Raw genomic sequence first — 15,576 nt, forward strand, 5'->3', positions numbered from 1 at the left:
TCGCTACAACAATGTGCAGAATTACAAATACAAACATACAAGAACTGAAAGACTTCCCTATTCACAGCAATAAAAGCTCCCCCGTCGCCGCTCCCCCAGCCAAGTGAGGCTGATAAGCCTGCTGCTGGCTCTGGTTGACGACATACTGCGTCTGCATGGCGCCGCCGCCACCAAACCCGCCGTCCTCGCGACCACCCAGGTCCAGCGCGGCCATCTGCTGGGTGCCCACGGCAACGCTGTTAAAGTAGCTGTCTGCTGCATCGACGGCCGCAGTTGAGTTACCCGCTGCGGTCGTGGCTGATCCAGTCGCGGCGGCGGTTGGCGAGGTTACCGGGTTGGGCCCTGGAATGGGCGTCGGGATTTGCCAGTTGTTAGCGCCGAGTTCTTCCTGCGGTTTCGGGAGGGCGGGGCTGTATTGTAGGCGTCGGGTGCGCGCGGCCCGGAAGACCTGCTGGACGGGCTTGAGGTAGACGGTTGCGAGAGTGCCGACGTTTAGGCAGAGTTCTTCGAGGGTGCGCGAGTCGAGTTTCTCGCTTTCCGCGGAGATGGGCGGTTTCTGGCCCATCACGACTTGGCGTGCTGTGGTTGGGTCGGAGGAAAGAAGGCGCCAGTACATGTATCCTCTGTCGCGGAGGTCAGGGTCGTCTGTTTCCTCAGTGCACCATTTCAGTACTTCAGGAACGAGTTGCTGGCCCTTTGTTGGGCGTTGGATGAAGAGCTTGACGGTTGCTGTTAGGAGAGCGAGTTGCACTTCGACGGTTTCATCGTGGAAAGTGGCGAGGTAGTCCTGGAGGAGATCAGGTGAGTTCTCAATGCGGTCTGCATATTGACCGATGATCCAGATGATGGCTGCCTTGGCTTCTGGCTCATCCAGCTCGTCGATGTTCTGGATGACTTGGCCGATGATGCTCTCGTACTGATTGGGGTATTTCCGGAAGATGTTGCGGATGACAACCGTCGCCTCTTGCACGATATACGGCACTTTTGCGTTTACCAATTCCAAGAGGCAGTCGATACACTGTTTCGCAGCGGACTCGATCTTGATGGCTAGTTTCCCAATCGCACGGACAGCCTTGCGCACAAAGTGAACATCGATCTCGGTTGCATATCTAGAAATATCAGCAAAATATCCAGCTGGCCCCCTGAAATGTGGCAACTCACTCTCTCAGTTCTGCCAGCACAACCGAGATGTTTTCCTTCGTGGTCAACATAAATATCAACTCGAGCTTTGTCACCTTGACATAGATCGGATCATTATAATTACAGAAGAAGACCCGGATATCGTTTCGCAAAACTTCCGGCCTCTTCTGCAGGATAAGTATGGCATTACGGAGTACTAGATATTGCACCTCTGGCGGTTTCGACAGGAGCGTCACAAGAGGAGGCGATAGCTTCTTTGAGAGTGACGTGAGATGCCGCTCGTCGGCAATGTAATTCATGAGGTAAAGCATGACACGGATGGAGGTGAGGACGACAGCGGAGTTGGAGTGTGAGAGTCGAGGAGCGATGCGTTCCGCTAATAGAAGAGCTTCGGCGGAGTCTTGGGGAACATAGGACATGAGGGCCTCCAAAATATAGGATTGGCCCCATCTGCTTGGACTTAGTACTTATACGACGGGAACGCAGCGCGCATAACATACTCTGAACAGTCCGGTAAAATAGATACCAACTTAGACGCGCTTGAGTAATCAATCGTCAGAGATATGGTTTCACTCCGGCCCCAGATATCCACCAATGAAGCCAGAACGCTTGATACGACAGTTGGATTCTCGTCCTTCAGCATCGAATTCAGTCGATCAATTAGGTCAGAAGCCTCGACCATCTTCTTATCATGCTCGTAGAGTTTCGCAACACAGAAGGCGGCAGTCTTGCGAACGTAGGGGTCTATATCATCCATCAGGCGCTTTAGCGGCTGGACAGTAGCCTCGACAAACTCTCGAACGTGGATATATGCGATTGTTCGAAGTGCTAAAGCGCGAACAAGTGGGTTCGATGCATCCATGTCCTATAATATCGTTAGTTTTGGCCGAGGGGGGAAGACCGAATATCGTACATTAACCAAAATAGGCAGGGCCTTTAATGCGATTTCGGGCTTCATCCGTGAATAGTTAACAAGGAATAAAAAGCACCTGAGAAGGAAAAAGTGAGTAACTCTTTTCTCCCCGAACTGATACCCGGAACATACATCTTCTTTATTTCTAAACTCTGCAAATTCATACAGTCGACAATGTCCGGAAACAAAGCGATCATGTCGTTATTACTCATAGTCATGTTGGCGACAATCTTCTTCAGAGCGATCTTCTTGGCCGAGTGGTTCTTGTCTTTCTTGCCGCCGCTGTTGAGTTCCTGTCGCAGCTCGGCGACTTTGCCCTGTGGAGTGCGAACCCATGGTGGTAAGCTACTAGTACTTTGTATGTAAGGTGCGATGAACATGAGGATGCAGGGTAGAGATAGCAATAGGATGGGTCATCAGGAAGTAGAGGGCACAGTCCCAGCTCCGAATTATAAACGGAACAGAAAGCAAAGAGGGGCATGAAGACCAAGAAAGTAGCGAGGTAAGTCATGCGCGACTCCCGTTGGATGGAGGCCAGTGCGACAGAAAAAATATAGCAGCAGAATCCCACGTACCCTAGCGAACAGCTTTGCATCTCCCCCGGCAGAACTCATGGTGGCTTATAGCTTCGACGGCAGCGAATGGGACAGGTCTTTTTGGTCTTGGAGAATGCGGGACTTGCGACTTGTAGTTCGTGTAGCTCTGTGGGTCGTCAAATCACATAAAACTCGTGGCGGACAACAAAGGCGTTCAATATAGCCCGGCTGGCTTCGAGGGCGACTCCTTAGCTAGCAGGTTGCTTCGAGAGGTCCATTCCTTGAGTGTTGGTGACGGTGACGGCGACGATGACGGATTTAGACTGGGAGCAGCCGGAACGGTCAGCGTGGCACAAGCGAGCACAAACACGGGGGACAGTCATACCTGGACAGAACGAGCGTCTCGACATAAAGCAGGGTATCAATTGCGCAGAGAACGATCATCTGGAGAGAAAGGAGATCCGGCGACGAGACTGAGAATCAGGAGCGTGAGTGGACCAAGCGCCAACTCCGCCATTCAATTCCAGGAAATTGTGGAGAATTCGGTTGCGTCCTGATTTTCCAGGCGACCGTCAAGCACTCAACTGTCAACCACCAACCCGCCCAGCTGCACTCGAGCTCCCCACAGCTACCTAGGCATCATCAACAGCCAACCCTGCTCACGATGGCTTCCTCGCAAGCTCTCCCTCCTCTGCCGCTCCCGAACTGGGCTGTCGAGCTCAACTCCCCGCCCCCCAAGTCGCGCTCAGCAAACAGCATCCCCGACCCCCCGGGCTTCTCCCGCAAGGCCGGCGGCAAAGGCGTACGTATATCCTATAATCCATCTAAAGATCTGAGTATTTCATGCGGGAAACAATATTCTAACTCTATATTGCATCCAGCGCTCCGAAAAATCCACCCCCGCGGCCCCGTCGAAGCCCGTCGAAACCGACACACTGAAGCTCAAAAAAGCCTGGGAAGTCGCCCTGGCTCCATCAAAGCAAGTCCCTATGAATGCGATCATGATGTACATGTCCGGAAACAGCCTGCAAATCTTCAGCATTATGATGGTGTTCATGCTGTTCAAGGGCCCCATCCAAGGCCTGATCAACACCAACAGCGTGTTTGCGAAGTTTGAATCGGAGACGCTGCGGGCCAAGATGCTGTTCGTCAAGGTTGTATACGTGCTCATGCAGTTTCTGCTGCTGGCGTTGGGAGTGTGGAAGGTTAATGCTATGGGACTTTTGCCGTATGTGCTTGATGTGTCGGTCTTGTGGGGGGTGTCTGCTAACATACGTGTTGATAGGACTACGAGATCGGATTGGCTGGCTTGGGAGTCGGAGCGGCAACCGTTGGAAACTGTTCACTTTGCTTTCGGCTGAACTTGGGGATATACTGTTGAAATGGAGGGTGTTTGGAGTGGATAATTTTATATTATACCTCGGCAAAAATGTTGGCTCTGCAAGTCGCTTCTACCATACCGTTTGTGTTCGTAAGAATAGAATGTATAATACAGCTGCCAAGGGAAAATCAGGCCTAGGCCTTAGCTTGCATCGCCGTACGGCAAGCTTCTAAGAAGATGTGACAAAACTGCCACACTTCCTCGTACGTGTTGTACAAGGGCGCGGGTGCAACCCTAATGACATCCGGCTTCCTCTCGTCGATCACTACCGCATGTTCCTCCAGTGTCACCAATACGCCATCTAGGAGGCCCGGCGTCAGACGCAAACTGAGCTGGGCACCACGTTCTGAGGGGCTCGAGGGTGTGATAATAGTGAAAGGCCTGTCGGAAAGTCCATCGAGCGGGTATTGTAGGAGAAGGTGTTCCAGGTATCCCGTAAGCTGAAGGGAACGTTGGCGAATCTCAGACATGGTTGTCCGGTTGAATAGTTCCAAGGACGCCACAACCGCATTCATATCAAGGACCGAAGGGTTTGATAGTTGATAGCCTGCGGCGCCGCTCTGGGGGACGAAACCTAGGTCTCTGTCAGAAAATTGTACCAGGTACTCGAGAGTGATATGCATACGGTTATCCATCAAAAACCGAGTAGCTTTGTCTCCTCCCCACCAGCCAGAAAGCCGGGGCCGGAATGCCTCCAATTCTCCATCCGCCGTGTTTGTCTTCACCTCGCCGTGTTTCTCATGCACGAAGATGCCTGCCATTCCACCAGGACCACTGTTAAGATACTTGTAATTGCACCACGCAGCAAAGTCCACGTTCCAGTCATGTAGTTGCAAGTCCACATTACCCGCAGCATGAGCACAGTCCCAGCCGACCACAATGCCTTTGGAATGAGCGTGAGCAGTAATCTTTTCGATATCAAAATACTGTCCAGTATAGTACTGAATAGCAGAAAGAAGCAGAAGAGCCGTGCTCGAGGCATGCTCGTCGATAACCGCAAGAATATGCTCGGTTTCGAGAATAGGACGCTCAGCGTTTCGAGGTTCAATAAGAACCATGGCATCTTTTGGCTGGAAATTATGGTGCCGAATCTGCGATTCAACCGCATACTAGGGAGAGAATAATCAGTTCACATCCAATATCACGAGTCTCAGGGGCCCTACGTGGTCACTCGGAAACGCCTTCCCTTCAATGATAATCTTGTACCGTTCCTGTGTTGGCTGATAGAAACTAGCCATCAACAAGTGTAGGTTTGTAGTCAGACTACCCATGACGGCCACTTCACTCTCCAACGCTCCGACAATTGGAGCCATGAGCTTCGCGCCTGCCGAGTCGACATCGACGAATGGCGGGACGAGCTCATCGTCATGATGAGTGAAATGCCCCGTTACGCCTTTTATGGCCCAAGTCCGCAAGTAGTACTCGATATACTTTCGAGTATTGCGGGGCTGAACGCCCAAGGAGTTTCCACAAAGGTAGATGCAGCGGGCGTCCGAGGGGTCATCGGAGGCTAGAAAGATCAGCGGGGTACTTGCGTATCAGGTAAAACAGTACTTGCCCTGCGAAGGGTCCAGCGTCTTCCTTTTGAGGTCCTTAGCTGAAGGAATAATAAACTCGTCTCGGAACTTGCTCAGAGGGTCGTGGGCGTCTAAAGATGCTGCGTATTCCCTTGTAAAGGCCCTGCTATCGTCCTGGTATGGGAGAGGTGGCGCATTCTTGATCTGCTGGGCGTGGAGTCTGGAACCCATGTTGGACCGTACTTGAGGGCCAAGATTTTAACTAAATTCTTAGAATGGATGGACTGTCATTGCCATAAACATTGAGAAGTAAGTTGTGATGCCAAATTCCCCGCGATATATCACTTCCCGCAATCGCTCTCCGCTTACGTAGATGACCACGTTCAGCTCTATCCACGTTTTACATACAGGGGCCGTACTCTAGCCAGGTCAGATGTATCCAAGCCCAGTACCGACAGAACGAGCTAGAGACGTCCTTTTCACAGAAAAGTTAGACAACCTCTTTTAAATTATACGCTGCACAAAGGGTTTATGCATGTATTAGTAATATGACTTCATCCTCGGGAAATCGATTCTGCCGCAGTTTCCCGACACCCGCCGGCCAATCACGGCAAGCGGATTGGTGCTACTTTCGATGTTGAATTGTATGATTATAAAGCCTCCAAGGTAGTTGTCGCTCAACATTCTCTGGAAACCTTCCAAACACCCTACCCAGACAAATCTCCAAAATGTCACGTCCAGTTTTATCTTCCGCCGTCCGCCAGATATCTCGCCCTCGTCCTGCCCGGGCCACATTCTCTGCGCGCTCTTCCCCCGTGCCGAATCCGACACCGAGCTTCTCCGCATCCTTTTGCCACTCTTCATACGGGACGCCGACGGTCCCCTCTGCGGCGAGACAACGGAATTCGAGAGTTCGATGCGCTGGAGATAGGACTAGAGCCTCAAAGACATGGCTTACTGCTGCTCAACCGCGCTCAGCGTTTTCCACTTCCGCTCCGAATTCCGCCCCTCAAGTTACGCAGAACCCGAGGGCCGGCGAGGATGGGGAGACGTTGATGGTGGGCATCTCTGAGCGAGCTGCAAATGTACGTTTTAAGACCCTGTTGTGTTCATGTGGTTTTTTGATTTAGTGTTTGTTGGCGTTGGCGCATACGGCTGTGGTGAGGGTACGAGATGCTTGCGGGATGATATGATATCGTTCTTTTGGACAAAGAAATTGGGAAGCCACTACACCACAAAAGCAGTTGTCAAAAGAAACCCAGTACATACGACCACAGGGTGTGGAAAACAGGGCTTCCCGTCCGCTCAGCCGTACTTAAGCCACACGCCGGCTGGTTAGTAGTATGGTGGGTGACCACATGCGAATCCCAGCTGTTGTATGTTTTTTTTATGTTTTTTGGTTTTTGGTTTTTTTGCTTTGTTTATATTTGCTTTTTCTATGCATATGCCGTGTATTCTAGGTTGGACGATGCTAACAAAACCAGCGCCTCCGTCAAATCACCGACCCCTCCTCCCCCTCTTCTACCACAAAGGAAGAAAACCCCTACAACCACCTGCGAATCACCGTTACTAGTGGCGGTTGCCACGGGTTCCAGTACATGATGTCGCTCGAACCCGCATCAAAAATTGACGCAGAAGAAGACACGATATTCGAGGCCGAGCCGTTAGAAGACGGGGGTTCGGCCGGTGGCGCCAAGGTGGTGATGGATGAACCCTCGCTTGAACTTTTGTCTGGAAGCACAGTTGACTACACGACGGAGTTGATTGGGAGCCAATTCAAGATTGTGGATAACCCGCGTGCGACGAGTAGTTGTGGTTGCGGGACGAGTTTTGATGTTGTTGATTAGGGGGGCCTTGAAAATAAAGGAACTAGTCGTGTAATCTTCACTCCTGTATACCATGTTTATTAGATAGAATATTAGTAGTATATATATACTATACCATAGTATACCATACCCACCGGCTGCATAGAACAATTGTTATCTCTTGATCTCAATTGTATTCTCTTCCTATTTACCCCATCATCTCCATACATACAGGAAAGCTGTTTTTTATATGCTGCGCAGATCAGAGTGCACAACACCCCCGGGGACATGACACATATCGAACAGGAACAACCGAAGAAAACAAGTCCATGGAATCTCTGAACTTAAATCATTTATGATAAATAGGCAAGACAAGATAACTGAAAAAGCCCTCGCAGAAAAAAAAATCCTTTTGTGTCACTCCATCCAAACTAACTTAACTAGCTCCATACCGAAGACTAGCAAGCCAGCAAGTAAAACAACCGTGTAAGTGTAATAAAACTGAAATATCGAAAAAAAGGGCAAGGAAAGGTCATGATTCTAGCTAGCAAGAGTAAACGGCCGTGTTTCTCTTCCTTTGATATTCGTGGGGGACACTTCAATCGAAATCCTCTTGTGGGTACCCCTGGTTCAATGTCTCCTAGCCTTGTTGGTGCTTGGTATGCGAAAGGACCGTACGGTCTACATACATAAGACGTATTCCATTCATTCGTAAATTGGTGAATAGCTCGCCATTTGTTTTTGTCAACATCCTAACACACTTTTTTGCAAGCGCGTAAGGTAGCTTAGTAAACGCGAGCAAGGTTGCGGAGGTACCAGTCCACGAGGCGGCGGCCGGCCTTGGTCTCGCTAACATGGATGAGGTCCTTCTCAAGAGCGTAGTCCAGGTCGTTAGCACTGACAATCTCGCCATCCAACAGACCACCCTCGACCCAGCGGAGCTGGCGACTGCGCTGCTTGTTAATGAGCAGCCAGGATCGGAGCTTCTCGGGCTCGACCTCGAGGAAGCCAGCGAGCTTCTGTAGGTCCATGGTTGTGTACAGCTTGAGGTACGAGCGGATGGTGGGGTTGTACAGGGTGTTCTTGACCTCGTCCATGAAGATGGCGGTGTGGTGGTCGACGGGGTCGACGTTGAGGGCTGGGTTATCGAAGTCGGGGGGCGTAGGGCTGATGAACTTGGGGCAAGCGGAGCGGAAGAGTTCCTCGAAGAGAGGGAGAGCGTCGGGGCCGCCCTGCTGTAGGCGGTGGAGCTGCTCGCCGTACTTCTCGCGGAGAGCAGAGTGGATGGTGTCGTCGAGGCGGGTGGGGTGGAGCGCAACACAGATGGCGATCAGAGCGTACATCTGGTCGTTCTTCTTGGCGATGGCATCGTAGTTGTTGCCGCCCTTCTGGAAGTTCTTGGTTCGGGAGACGTAGACCAGGATGTGGCTGAACATGCGGATGGCATCGCCGTAACGGCGGGTCATCATGTAGGAGAAACCAACGTAGTAGTAGGTGGTGAAGTGGGCAGCCATGACACGGGCGAACATGGCCTTCTTGTTCATCTCGATGTCGTCGAGGGTCTTGAGGGCGAGGCTGAAGTCACCGAGCAAGCAGTGGACGCGGAGCAGCCCAATGATGGAGAAGTATCCTAGCATCTTGTAGAGAGGGCGGGAGCCATACTCTCCAGCATACGCCACGGGGTCCTCACCACGCTTCATCGCAGCAAGCTGTTCGTTTATCTGCGACTTCTGGATGAGGGAGTAGAGGACGTTGAGAACCGAGTAGCAACCCCAGGTGTTAGGGTTCTCACGGAGAAGCTGAGCCTCCTCCTCGTTAGAGCCACTGCGGGCGACGCGGTTACGGTAGCGGCAAAACGACTCGAACTGGTAAATGAACTCGTCGATGACATCCCAAGCCCAGTAGTACTATCAAGATATAATGTTAGCACGTCACGAACAAACACAAAAAAAACACTAGCCCCGCCCACACAAAATGTAATGAGGATATTGAGCAGGAACACGAGGACCCCAAGATGTATTTTAAACGAAATAGAAAAAAGGGCACATACAGAAGGAACCTCCAACTCCACCGGCCCATCCGAGTTCAGGATGTAGTGGAAAAGACTGCAGTAGTTGTCATAGCTCGCGAACTTGGTCTCCAGCGTGGCCTGGTACTCAAGAGGAGTAGCAGCAGCAGCCAGCTGAGCCTGAAGGTCCTGCGTCTGGGAAGCACCGCCCAGTGATGTAGTCCGACCCAGCTCGCTCATGCTATCATCAAAGTTGACCTGCTCGCGGTAGTCGTTGACCAGCGCTTCCTCCTCGACATCGGACTCGTCGTTCAGGTTGGGGTGCGCATTGGCGCGCTCTTCGTAGGACATGCTGGGCAGAAAAACTCGTTCAGGATCTGTCCTGCTAAATTGGCGGCAAGAGAGAGGGAGGAGGGGCGGGGAGGACGACAGGCGTGACTCGGCGTTTCGGGGTGTGGGATTTCGACTGTTTCGGCGGCATCGAATTTTGAGGGTTTTCGCTTGGACGATTTGTGCTTATCTTATCTGTGCATACGGGCAGGCTGAGTCAGCTGTACAATGTTATGTAGATAGCCCCATGAAAAGCATCTTCATCTTGGCGACACGATCTACACGAACTAGACCGCAGTCCAAACTGGCGGAAACCTGTTGGACGGAAGGAATGATGGAACAGTGCACATTATTGCAATAAGCGAGCTCATAAAATACAGCTTCTATGATGGCAAAACCGGAAAAGTAGGTGATATCTTCTCAACTGCTCGACTATTTGATCCGGTGCTATATAATCGTGCCCACTCTCCCGAGTGCAATTGATCGTTTTAATCCTCCGAAGTAGGACGTAGAAACATTTCGTTCCCGAGAGCGATTTCCGCGGGCAATTGAGACCAGATCTGCCGTGACCCAAGCCAGGGATACGTAGTCACCTTGGACTTTGGAGGTCGGTCAAACACGTCCGTAGTTCGAAAACCGTATCCGTCTATCACGGGCTGCTCAACATAAATGCTGTCTGGCCTGCCCTGCGAAGGGCGCAGAAAACCAGTATTGACTAGGTGTCATTTCTTGATAAACGCCATATTCATCCAATATTAATTATCTATTGCATAACGTAGAAATATAAATGAAAAACCGTCACCAAGATTCTTGAAGGAGGGTGGAGTGGCAATGACAGGCTGGCCGACCTGTTGTTTGCCGCGGATCCTTTATCCGGAGCCTAACCAGATCATACCGAAAAAGGATTCCAGAGTTCGCCATCATGATTCACACATAACATCAAGTCTACGGACTCGCTCAGCAGTCGTTTCCTGTATTAAAAGAGTGCAGCTGCTTAGTCCTTTCTCCTACTTATGCACCTAGGTTAGCTCCTTCCTGCCACGATGGGATGTCTCACGGCTCGTGCACGTCTCTTTCATCGCCTTGACGGGAATTCAAGACCGCACAATTTCTGCATCTGAAGGCCATATGTAATCGACCGGAGCGAGGTCTCTCGTTTGGGCTTTGGCGTTGCTGGCGGACATCTCGGTAGTCGGCTTGGTTGACTGGTTTGATGATTCTGCTGACTCTGTTTTCCAATCTTCGGCCGCTTGTTTCTGAACGTTCCCGCCAATTCGACTCCCTCCTCACCTCCCTGAGCCGTTACGGTCAATGTTTGGCTACCACCACGCTTTGCCGCCCAAAGATCCCCGAGTTATAATCTATCCTTAGTCATCGGGTCCAAGGGAGACTCTATCGCTGTTTGTTCATGCTTCATCATGTTCAAACGGTTGTCTGCGTGCCGTCCGAACACGCTCCTCCCAGCCACTACGAGCACTCTGAGTCTCGGCGGTCGGCTGCACCTGCAAGCTCGAAAGGTAACGAAATGTTCGAGTCACGGAAAAAAGCATCGATCTCGCATTTCGTCGCATAGGCAGCCGGAAACCTCGCACTGAAGGCCGCGAGGATGTCATAAAGCTCATTGAACGCGTTGCAGGCTGATTCGTCACCCAAGAATGGAAGTAATGCGAGGGCACTACTCTTCGCGGGCCCAAACATCAAACTTGGTGTTTGTGACAGTTCATAGTGGTCGCGATATATTTGGAGATAGTGAGCGATCTGGATGGCAGCACGAAGCCGATTTGACTTGGCTTCCTCGATCGTCGACGACTCTAAAGAAGATGCGAGGTTCTGCTGCTCTAAAAGGGTCTCGAAGAGCATAATGATGACTTCGTTGCATCTGATACTGCGGGAGGTAGTCAGACCTTGTCGGGTGAACTAATATCCTTCTTAACTTACTGCAGAAAGAGCACTTGCGGAATCGGTGGCGCCTCGATGTCCACTAATCCCTCGAGAAATACTTGAAGGCGCCGATGCAACGAACTCGCTTCCTCCCACAACTCGTCGATGCTCATGCCAAGGTCGAGTGCTTTGTCAAAGAAAAGGTTCTGGATGTCAATGATAGTTTCAGTCAAGCCGACCAGTCCAACCATTACGTCGCGAAGGAAAGCCGGCTTCTTTAGGAACTCGACGTCACTCGAGCGAGAGTGGTATGGTATCCAAAGAGCATCCTTTTCGAGGTGGTCTATTCGGTCGAGTGATAACCTTGGAGCGCCGAGATTTGGGGTCTTGCGAGACTCCATGGACAACTGTCTACGAAAAGAGTCAATGTGGTTTACACTTCTTGGGCCTGAGCCACATACGAGTTCAGGATAAAGATACTCCAAGCAGTCCGTGCACTAGCATGTCTGATACGTTCAGGCATTTGGTCCCAGTCATTATGCCTCGATTTGGGTATATCGAAAAGGCCGATGTCCTGCCCGAGCTGAACGGCTTGTCTGAGATAAAGCCAGCTAGCATTATCCTTCCCTTGGAGTTTCAAGCTGCGGTTGGTTAACATCTATAGCTAATGTATAGCCTTCGCAGAATAACTCACCTGTGGCTAATCAACGCCAGAGCTTGAATATTTGCTAAAGAAGGTCGGCCTTCTTCAGCTTTCCAACGGGCGTCTGCTTCCTCGAAGAAATGCTGACCTCGAGAAGCTACATCACCAGGCACGGCGTATACCTCAGGGTAAGGAGAATATGTCTTGTCGAAAGTCAGAAAGGCCAGAGAGCAAATCGAAAAGGTCAAACAACTTACACAGGCCACCGCGAGAATACTATTCACAAGGACAGGGCTGCAAAACTCTGAACTAAGATCACCAGCAGTCATATCGTGCAAGAACATTTCCTGATCAACCACCTGCATAAGCGGATGGTCCCACGTGAAATATAATGATACCAAACCAGAGACGAGGTGATCATCTTTCGTCACTTTAGTCCAGGGTTTGCATGACACTTGGAAAAGTGGATTATCACACAGCTTTTCGACCGTTATTCTCGAGTCCTTGCGAACTCTATAGTCGTCTGAGCTGGTATCACTTGCGTCGACAGCCATGTCATCAACTGGTGAACCCTCGGCGAGAGCTGGCTGAATGATAAGGCTGATATTTTTCTCGACGTTACCGCCGGCGCGTATGATTTCGAGAACCCGATATATCCGCTCGTCGTTTGCTGTGCGCAGGTATTCCAGGAGATCCCACAATAATTTCTGATAGCGTTCTAGGTCGACTTGCGCCTTCTGGGCTGCGATTTTTCGTCGCAGGTCAAGGTGTTCATTGAACACACAGTTTCCGTTGGTAGCCTCGCATGCTTTGCATGAAGCCGGTCGTCCAGTACACTGTAGTTGAGGGAAAGGACCGTTAGCTTACAGGCACCGTAATGGAATGTGCTGAGCAGTTGGTGGCGACATGGTTTACAGGGTATTTGTGGGAGTCAAGGGGCTAGGTCAAGAAAGTTGGCCTACTTCGAGGACTTTACCTTTCTCTTAGCCTGTTTACAAGGCAAACATGCGCTGGAACTCTTCTTGTTCTTCGTCAAAGGCCGAATCTCTCGCAATGGTCCAGGGCCGGGGGCTATTGAGGCAAGCTGTTTATCCTTGCTACTGGACGCCATCTCGATACTGGACGCCATCTCGATACTGGACGCCATCTCGAATGGGCCCTCGAAGGGACCATGTACTGATGAAGCTGATCAGGCGAAAAGGTATAAAGAAAAAGAAAAAAGGCTGAACCGTCGATGGATGCCCTTGGTGAACGAGAATATCTTCAGGACAAGGTCTCCAGGAAACCAGAGCTCGTGGAAGCCAATGTACTCCGAGGCAGACAGATCTCTCTGTGAATTCATTGAATTTGGGATCCTTGCCGCTGTTGCCCCAGGTTGCGTTGGATTAGCTCATGTGTCCCTGGTCGGCTTGTTGACTCGCAAAAATTTCGCCACGGTTCGAGGATGGTGTCACGGGTTGGAAGGAAGGTTGATTGGAGACGACTCCCTTTTCAAAGAAAGGGGGGCTGGAAAGTCGTGAGTCGGTTCGGAAAAGGAAACGTGAGTCGGCGCGATATTACGGCACGATGCTTTTGATTATGACGATATCCGATGATACAACGCCACTCAGATGGAGGAACAGTGAAGCCTGGAAAAAGCACACTGGCGGTTAGGGATAAAAGGTCGACGATTTAGAAGAAACAAAAACCCTTGAGGAGGCAAACAGATCAAAAGGTGGTCCCCATCAAGCGGGAGGAGCCAGCAAGGGTGGGAATCCGTCGATGCAAAGTGACAGCCCAGGGAACGTGGAAAATAAATCCAGAACACCAATGCATACTTAGCTCTGGATGGCTGGGTGGAGTAGATCGAGGAGAACAGCAACAGCGAGTGGAGGGAACTGACAAGACGAGGGTTGTGGGCAAGGCAGAAGCAAGTCCGGCGCGTCCCTTGATCGCAGTCGCACACGAAGTTATATCATTTGACGGATGTAGCATCCTTGCAGAACCACAGGGTGGCCAGGAGCTCAGCAGAGCTCTGGATTACCTGGGTTCGGGGTTCTGCAGTCTGATTCCATCTTGATGCCGGTGGCCGTTTAGTGACTGCGACAGAATTACGGCAGCCGTTGGTTTCTACCTCAGGCAGCCCCGTGACGGCACCTCCTGTTACGTGCGCACCCCGGCAGAATCGCAACCTGCCCTGCAACAGCAAGCAGCGCTCGCTCCCCTCCGATCTGCGTTCTCCAACCCGCCTTCTTGGGCGAGACCGAGAAATCCAGGGGAGCGAGTACTAGCGATAGAGGGTGGGTAAGCAGCAATTCCCCAGGATTCCAGGGAATCAGAATATCAGACCCAGGCTGATCGACGGAGCTCAAAGGCAGGACTCGATATTGACGCTGTCATGACAAATCAGAAACCAGATCCAGACACGTAATTGCGACCCTTCCACCCAGTGACGATATCAAAAACAAGAGGCGGAAACCCCTTCCGACCATTCACGCCTATCAGAGCCCATCATGGGTCGGTTTTCATGACCGCGCGAAGGAAATTGCTTGTTGGCTATCTAGTCTATTCACGGCCTCAAGAACCGACTTTTGGGACTTCGGACTACGGAAGGGGATGGATGTGGTGGTGGGTACATATATGATACAATTACGGTCGTGAGAACCGAGCGAGTCGCTCCGGGTGGTGGTCGCTCAAGCCATCCTGTGTCGAGTGGTGGGCGAGCGCATCTTGAGATTCTGGTTAGCAAAGGGTTGGGCGCACACTATTGGATGGATATTTTCGGGTTGGAAGATTGTTGCGAGTGTCCACAGGCGACGACCTGGGACGCGGCACCTGGCTGTCTATCTCGACCCGGTCGGGATTGATATCATTATCGAACGATCAGTGGCTTGTCATTCGGAAAGTGGCCCTTAACCCCACACGGTGCTCGAAAGATGGAGTATGGGAGTTTGATCAGGCCACTAGCTCGTAAAGTGCAGAACTTCATAGGCTGGATGTCACTTCCCTGGAAATGCGACACGCTCTTCCCATGTTTCTGTGGGCCCCAACCATGGATTCCGTTCTTCGAGAAGCTCGGTAGTCTTTACCGACCATGGCGATGGCCTCTGCTAGTCTGCTTCTCTCTACTTTGGGTACACCGGTCTACCCTGTACAGTAGTGCCCTGCTCTGACTCGGAAGGATATTTTCCCCCTTCCGAATGCACGAAAGATCTTATAAGTATCATGATCCCGTATTGGACATGGATGAGGACCAAGAGCCGCCATCTCCAGGCTTGGTTTGCGACCGCCCAGTCACAGGCTGCGTACTAACTGTCCTCCAGGTTCATGCAGGGTATCCTCCTTACCTAGTATCATACTAATCAACCGAACATACTGATAACATGCAGACAAATATCATGATCATTTCTTCAAGACTCTTTCTTCGTACGGTGTATACTCTT

At 51.2% G+C, this 15,576-nt stretch overlaps 8 protein-coding genes across 8 annotated transcripts; 2 read left to right on the forward strand and 6 right to left on the reverse strand.

The window, feature by feature from the left end:
- Window positions 1-61: 61 nt before the first annotated feature.
- On the reverse strand, window positions 62-2,667 carry APUU_10987A (putative AP-2 adaptor complex subunit beta; the record flags this gene model as incomplete). The annotated part of the gene is made up of 6 exons (XM_041706895.1): window positions 62-1,109; window positions 1,162-1,590; window positions 1,641-2,005; window positions 2,054-2,129; window positions 2,186-2,370; window positions 2,629-2,667. 6 exons carry the CDS (start codon window positions 2,665-2,667, stop codon window positions 62-64), a joined length of 2,142 nt encoding a protein of 713 aa, XP_041550353.1.
- Window positions 2,668-3,253: 586 nt separating this feature from the next.
- On the forward strand, window positions 3,254-3,950 carry APUU_10988S (ER membrane protein complex subunit 4; the record flags this gene model as incomplete). The annotated part of the gene is made up of 3 exons (XM_041706906.1): window positions 3,254-3,391; window positions 3,471-3,817; window positions 3,875-3,950. 3 exons carry the CDS (start codon window positions 3,254-3,256, stop codon window positions 3,948-3,950), a joined length of 561 nt encoding a protein of 186 aa, XP_041550354.1.
- Window positions 3,951-4,104: 154 nt separating this feature from the next.
- On the reverse strand, window positions 4,105-5,718 carry bna5-1 (kynureninase; the record flags this gene model as incomplete). Its single annotated transcript, XM_041706917.1, has 4 exons — window positions 4,105-4,544; window positions 4,596-5,079; window positions 5,134-5,480; window positions 5,529-5,718. The coding sequence occupies 4 exons, from the start codon at window positions 5,716-5,718 to the stop codon at window positions 4,105-4,107; spliced, it is 1,461 nt and encodes a 486-aa protein (XP_041550355.1).
- A 497-nt stretch (window positions 5,719-6,215) lies between these two features.
- Window positions 6,216-7,334, forward strand: APUU_10990S (HesB/IscA family protein; the record flags this gene model as incomplete). The annotated part of the gene is made up of 2 exons (XM_041706929.1): window positions 6,216-6,572; window positions 6,972-7,334. The coding sequence occupies 2 exons, from the start codon at window positions 6,216-6,218 to the stop codon at window positions 7,332-7,334; spliced, it is 720 nt and encodes a 239-aa protein (XP_041550356.1).
- A 743-nt stretch (window positions 7,335-8,077) lies between these two features.
- APUU_10991A (putative eukaryotic translation initiation factor 3 subunit EifCl) lies at window positions 8,078-9,651 on the reverse strand (the record flags this gene model as incomplete). Its single annotated transcript, XM_041706940.1, has 2 exons — window positions 8,078-9,199; window positions 9,343-9,651. 2 exons carry the CDS (start codon window positions 9,649-9,651, stop codon window positions 8,078-8,080), a joined length of 1,431 nt encoding a protein of 476 aa, XP_041550357.1.
- Window positions 9,652-11,097: 1,446 nt separating this feature from the next.
- On the reverse strand, window positions 11,098-11,490 carry APUU_10992A (uncharacterized protein; the record flags this gene model as incomplete). Its single annotated transcript, XM_041706951.1, has 1 exon — window positions 11,098-11,490. The coding sequence occupies one exon, from the start codon at window positions 11,488-11,490 to the stop codon at window positions 11,098-11,100; it is 393 nt and encodes a 130-aa protein (XP_041550358.1).
- Window positions 11,491-11,564: 74 nt separating this feature from the next.
- Window positions 11,565-11,912, reverse strand: APUU_10993A (uncharacterized protein; the record flags this gene model as incomplete). Its single annotated transcript, XM_041706962.1, has 1 exon — window positions 11,565-11,912. One exon carries the CDS (start codon window positions 11,910-11,912, stop codon window positions 11,565-11,567), a length of 348 nt encoding a protein of 115 aa, XP_041550359.1.
- A 32-nt stretch (window positions 11,913-11,944) lies between these two features.
- APUU_10994A (putative C6 transcription factor) lies at window positions 11,945-13,301 on the reverse strand (the record flags this gene model as incomplete). The annotated part of the gene is made up of 3 exons (XM_041706973.1): window positions 11,945-12,152; window positions 12,206-12,990; window positions 13,131-13,301. 3 exons carry the CDS (start codon window positions 13,299-13,301, stop codon window positions 11,945-11,947), a joined length of 1,164 nt encoding a protein of 387 aa, XP_041550360.1.
- Between the last annotated feature and the right edge of the window lie 2,275 nt (window positions 13,302-15,576).

The sequence above is a fragment of the Aspergillus puulaauensis genome, chromosome 1 (assembly GCF_016861865.1).
Source record: "Aspergillus puulaauensis MK2 DNA, chromosome 1, nearly complete sequence".
NCBI classification, from domain to species: Eukaryota; Fungi; Ascomycota; class Eurotiomycetes; order Eurotiales; family Aspergillaceae; genus Aspergillus; species Aspergillus puulaauensis.